We start from the raw sequence: 6,372 nt of genomic DNA, 5'->3' as shown, positions 1-6,372 counted from the left end.
GGAGGAGGTGAGCGCCTTGCAGATGCTGCCGGTGAGTGGGGTCCGGTCGGGGGGTGGACACCTCATCCCACCTTTTGCCTCTTCCCAAGTTGTTAAAACGCTGTTTTCGACGGTTTGTTTTTTTCAGATCAACGTGCAGCTGCACATCATGTCCTTCCTCTCGCCCCAAGATTTGTGCCGTTTGGGGAGCACGAGTTGTTACTGGAGGGTGGCTGTGCAGGATCCCTTGTTGTGGAGGTATTTCCTCTTGAGGGATCTGCCCAGTTGGACATCCATTGATTGGAAATCGCTCCCAGATGTTGAGATTTTTAATAAAGCCTTTTCAGAGGTCAGCGATAATGCACTGTACGATTACATGGCAGTGTAAGTATCTTCATGTTCTTTTATGTGACTTACGATCTCTCTACAGCTGGCATATTTCATATTTACAGCAGTAAAGCTGTGCTGTGAGCTGCTGCTTAAATTGCAGTGTGTCTCAAATCCATTCTTTATTTTGGAAATACAGTTTCCTGTTGTTTGACAGTTTGGTCAGCTTTTTCTGGTTGGAATTCAACAAGAGTAAAACATCATTAAAAAGTCACAGCTAGTGTTATAAAAAAGTTAAAGCTTTTTGTAAACTGCATTACTACTGTGCCACAGAAATACAGTCCTCTCAATAGGATAAATAAAAAGTGAGTTTGTTCTTGGTACAGTAGCAAATGATTTCTTATTTTAATGAAAGTACCAAGGAGTCTTCAAACTACAGCAAACAGGATGAGTAATTTCTTCATCTTATCTGGAAGACCTAGGAAAAAATCCGTTATTTTTGAATGTACACAGAATAATGACTAATTGCTTTAGCTCTGATGGTCAAAGGTCATGAAGCAAAGACTGTGTTTTCAGCTGGTATAGTTGAAAAGCATGGCAACACTTACAGTGTGCTGCATGACTGAGAAGAGCTCTTAAACCAAGTAGATTGTTCTATGGGGTTTTTTTTAAACTTCATTCAATTCCCTGAACCAATTTGCAGTAATTTTTTAACATAATTTTTCCAAAGGTGATGTCACGAAACTGTTGCTTTATGATAAGTTTACTAACCTCTGCAGTCTCTGTGCCCTCCATCCCCACTTTACAGATGGGAAACACGCACTCAGAATTTGAAGTGCAAAATATCTACTAATTTTGAACATTAGATTTAAATTTGTTTAGGTCTGAATACTTCAGAGCATCACATATTTGAAACCACCTGTCACTGACATGCACTGTGTCTGTTACACTTAATGGTTTTGCTGATCTCAAATGAAGCGTCTCAGTTTGGGTGTAGAGGAGCACACATTTAATGTTTCCTTGAAGTTATTGTCCAACAGCAGTCTGCCGTGACCACAGAAGCAAAGACTGAAGCTGCTTTGCTAGGATGTCTGTCACTTTTATGGCTGTTCCTTTCCCTTCACTACCAAAGTCTTTTCATGCCTTCTAGCTTCTGCATCAAATGAGCACCTAAACGTACAGGTGCCACCGGTGCCTTTCACAACATGCATTCTCTATACCTGCAGGCGAAATGCTCCTTTTCAGGTGGAGTAACCTGTTTCATAGTTAATAAACACAGAAGTAGTCTAATAGAGGCTTTAAATGCACTCCAAAGTCCTGTATTTTTTATGTTGTATGTGACTCATCAGCTTTGGTGTTATTTTGCTAATACTGTGTATTCAATGAGGGTGGGGGAATTTGTAATTTTATTTTATTTATTAAAGTAAGCTAAAAGATCCATAGATAGAAGTGTCCTAAAGTCCAAAAAGTCAGTATTTGGACTTCAAAAGGTCTGCTGCCTTTACTTGCTTTGTACTGGTGCTCGAAACCATCAGTTTGGAACTTGATAATTTTTGACTTGTTCTTTAGTGGTACTAGTAGTAAAGCATGAGAAGTGTGGGACCTAGATCAATTTATGTTGTTTGATTAATACTTCTTTTGTATTTTGTGTTTAATTTCTAGTTGCGTCTATTTTACACAGATACAAAAAAAGCTGTCCTCAGGGTAGAAGAAGCTTGAAATCAAGCCGTACCCGGTATGGGGCTGTGACTTCCTTTCTGCAGTCACTGGTCACTCAGGCTGAACCCCGCTTTGCCATGTTTGGACCAGGTTTGGAAGAGCTGGACAGCTCTTTAGTGCGAAAGATGATGATGTGCCCGGAAATTCTGCTTGTAGCCGGCCTACCTCAAAGGCAAATTCATGGTAATGCTCGTTTTGGTTTTTTGCTTTTTTTATTTCGTGAACAGGTTTAACACAAAAACACTGGGGGAGAAAGGGATCATTTCACTCCTTGTACTTTTATTTTGATCCTAAATTCCATGTCACACGTACTGTTGTAATGGATAAATGCAGACAGAACTTTCTGTAGCTACTGCTTACAGTAAGTGGCTAGAAAACACACATGTTTTTATACAGGAAGTCAAGACTGATCCTTTATATGATTCAGTCTTGTGGTGTCAAATGGTGTGAACTTCATTTAAAAGAATTGTAGTAGCAGGTGAAGGGTTATTTTCAGTGTTTAAAAACTTTGAGTCTGACTTAGGTTTCTGGGTTCAAATCTAAGTATCAAAAACACGGAAATACCTCTCTGTTTTCTTTTAATGCCATTGAATTGATTTAAAATTAATATTCTAATCAATTAGAGCATGTATAAAATTTTGTCATAAAATAGTAAATATGCCATCCCTACACCTAAGCTTGGATATATCTGTTTTACAGTACCACTGGAATTTTTAGCCAACTCCTTAGTTGCACTCAGTAACCAAATAGTTACAATCTCACATGTTCATTTTTTTCCCTGTAGGAATTGGATCAGGAGTCAGTTTTCAGTTAAATAACAATCAAAAATTCAATATTCTGACATTGTATTCAACCACCAGGTAAGATTTGTTCTCCACAAAAAAAAAATTACAGTTTCTCAGTTATTTCCTATTTTACCTCATGTGATTTTTATGCATGCATTCACATGCATGGATGTCTCTTATAAACTGAAGCTTTAATGCATGTCTTTTTCTTTCTTTCTCCAGCTGCTTTCATAGGGAAGTAATAAGCATTTTCTAAACCACATACATTACAAACGTGTGACAAATACGTAACAGGTGTTTCTACCCCTATTGATACCTTGATTGATTCCCTTTTTAAACACTATATAAACTCATCCTGGGTTGTATTTTCATACACATCTTGCAGATTGTTAATCATCTGTATATATACACTAGAAAAATGAGAGGGTAGGGGAGAAATTAAAAACTTTTGGTGGCTTAGGCCATTTTCCTGTTATGTGCTGCCTAGACTCTGTTTTTACATTCTCAATTAACGTGACTACTGAAATATTTCAATGTCTTTCAGTGTGGAAAGGCGGAGAGCGAGGACAGAGCAAGCTGTTGTTGTGAATAAGATGTTCTACCAAGAGAACAGCGTAGTAGGGAACCAGCAAGCTGTGCATTACAATGTAATTGCTCAAGTTAAAAAGGTGTGCGAAGTAGTTGATGGATTCATTTATGTTGCTAATGCAGAAGCCCATAAAAGTAAGGAGTTTATGTATTTATTTCTAATTTTTGAATGATCTGAATGTCATAGAAGATGGCATTCTATGGAATGCCGCAGAATTCATGTTTCTGATTCTTCCAGAATCTGCTTCGTTAATGCAATTTCTTCATGGCTTATCCAGTTGAAGAGGTCCCCTGCCCTAGACACTCCTTCATTTTCCTTTGAGGGGCTGTGGCCCCATCTTTCAGTTACGGCTGATACTGACACGGCTGCTCCCTGAGATAGATGTGAGAAAAGATCTGGACACAAAAAAACCCCCAACAATCCAAAACCAACTAAGAAAACCCTAAACCCTGGAGGTGGGCTGGAGAAAAAGCCTGAAAGATGTATTTCATGATGGTGTAGTAACCTGGAAACATAGTTTTCATGAGGAAAACTGCAGTAAAAGATGCAGTTAGCCCAGATGAAGATAGTCCTATAACAAGGATAATCCAAATCCCTATTATGGTAATTATCTACATTCATCAACTTTAAATGGAGGGAAAGGGCTAGCTCAGGAAAGAACTTTTTAAAATGAGTATATACACTGTGGAGGTAAGTATGGTCAGGAAGGAAGGACTGCTGATTACAGTGTGTCAGTATTTCTTAATGGCTTGTTGCAGTTTTGATCTCTTTAAGGTACTTGGAAGACACTCTGATGTTAAGGACTGGAATAGGCTGCCAGTAGAAAATATGGCTGGTGAAGGGTTTAGAGCACAAATTTAATGAGGAGTGGCTGAGGGAACTGGGGTTGTTTAGCTTGGAGAAGAGGAGGCTGAGGGGAGACCTTATGCTTTCTACAACTGCCTGAAAGGAGGTGGGTGTCAGTCTCTTTTGCCAAGTAACAAGTGATAGGATGAGAGGAAATGGCCTCAAGTTGCCCCGGGGGAGCTTTAGATTGGGCATTACAAAAATGTTTTTCACCAAAAGGGTGATCAAGAACTTGAATGGGCTGCCCAAGGAAGCGGTGGAGTCACCATCCCTGGAGGTATTTAAAAGGTAGATGTGGCACTTGGGGACATGGTTAGTAGTGCGCTTGGCAGTGTCAGGTTAATGATTGGACTCTGATCTTAAAGGTCTTTTCCTGCCTAAGTGGTTCTATGATTTTAGGAATGTAGATTATCCAACCATGAGATAAACAGAACCAGATCATTTGGCCATGCCCCTTCCAGCCTGTATTTTCTCACCGCTGAAATCTTAAATACTTGAAAAGTTTTTAAAAAAAATCTCCTTGGAATTTGCAAATTTTGATACTGATATATTCAAAATTGTTTTCTAGAGCATGATCGTCAAGAAGAACTGGCTCGTATTTTGGCAATGATTGATCCAGCCCTTGGGCCTGCAAATAGACCTATGCTAGTTTTGTCATGTGTTTCTCATGTTGGTGTGGAAAGAATTCCGTGTGTTTACATGGCACATCAGTTGCAGCTAAATCTCCTACGTCAGCCCTGGATGGTACATGCTTTTAAACGTTTATTTTCTGTTTCTCTGTGGCTTAAATGTAATTTAGGTTTATGGTAGTTCCTGAAGCGTACCGAACCTAAGCAAGTGTTCAGCTTTCAACACTAGGATGTGAGCTCTCCATTTAAGTGAAGATTTAGTTTCATCTTCTGAGATGAAGCATTAGCCTGCCTGAACATAGAGGAGCTGAGTGGCTTGCCCAGGAACACAGAAGAAACTTCAGATGTTGCCAGAATGTAAGGAAGGATGAAATGCTGGTCTTGAAGGGAGTAAGGAAGCTTCAGTTAATTTAAATCTTAACTTTACTGAATTGTGACCCAACACCATAGCCTCAAGTTAGATTTTTGTGCCATTTTCAGGAGACTGTTAATTGTCACTAACTGGATGTGATTTAATGGAGTTTTCAACAAACCATTTTTTGACCTAGCACAGGGTGTCCTGAACCTGTTCTTTTATACTTGTCAAATACAGTGTATGTCAGTGTGGCTCAGTAACACGTAATTTATTATTGGTGACATTATGTAACCAAAGGATAACACTTAATTAGAAGAAACAAAATCCTGATTAGACATAATTCCTTTATTTTCATAAGGAAGATGTTTACAAGTTTTTTTAAAAAATACACACAATTTATAATGTCCACTTTGTAACATGTTAGAAAATCTGAGAAGGGGTAGTACGCATTGAATATTAATGCTGGCAGCATTTTTGCTTTAAGAGTTCAAAGAAGAATTTTCAAGTAGATTTTAATCTGTAAATTAAGTATAATGTTTCAGAATTGCTGATGGAGTGACTGAGACAAAATTCACCTTGGTATCAGGAATGCAAGGCTTTCCTGAGGGGTCTCGACTCATTCTGTAAGGAGCAGTGTTTTCTTTTTGTACCTTACTCTTAAGAAACCTTTTCTGTCTAAATGACCTTTTAGATTTGATATGAATATTTCTGACTTTAAGGATAGATAGACATGGAGTGATGTTAAAATACTGTTAGATCTATTGCCTGTTATCTGTAATACATCAGCCTTTTGTTTTTTTTACAGGTGCAGGACACAGTAGCTGCAAACTTAAGTGGATTACTAAGTGGGATTGAGTGGCTTCTGGAAGAAGCAGATTGTAAAAATGCACGGTAATGGAACTGTGCATTGTTTTTACTGTATAGAGACCTTGGTGTATTGCAGTTCACATGAAGTGAGAATCTTGTCCTGACACAGCACTGTCAGAAGAGAGATTTAAAAGACAAACTTGCATCTATTTCACTGCATGTACTTTAATAATTAACATTCTTCCAACTGTAGTCCTGCGTTAGAAGTACAAGTAAGATAGTATGGATTCCAGCAGCTGAAGAAGAGATTTCGGGAGGGCAATCTGCTTTTTTGTT

General features: G+C 38.5%; 1 protein-coding gene across 1 annotated transcript; it reads left to right on the top strand.

The window, feature by feature from the left end:
- Positions 1–7: 7 nt before the first annotated feature.
- FBXO4 (F-box protein 4) lies at positions 8–6,124 on the top strand (the record flags this gene model as incomplete). Its single annotated transcript, XM_010190462.1, has 7 exons — positions 8–31; positions 128–363; positions 1,988–2,208; positions 2,810–2,885; positions 3,355–3,533; positions 4,814–4,989; positions 6,035–6,124. Coding segments are annotated over 7 exons (1,002 nt in total), but the record flags the coding sequence as incomplete, so codon positions are not given.
- Between the last annotated feature and the right edge of the window lie 248 nt (positions 6,125–6,372).

Source organism: Mesitornis unicolor, unplaced genomic scaffold (assembly GCF_000695765.1).
Source record: "Mesitornis unicolor isolate BGI_N332 unplaced genomic scaffold, ASM69576v1 scaffold14408, whole genome shotgun sequence".
In the NCBI taxonomy this organism is placed as follows: domain Eukaryota; kingdom Metazoa; phylum Chordata; class Aves; order Mesitornithiformes; family Mesitornithidae; genus Mesitornis; species Mesitornis unicolor.
Note: the sequence above shows the minus strand (reverse complement) of the source record. Positions and strands in the feature narration are given on the sequence as shown.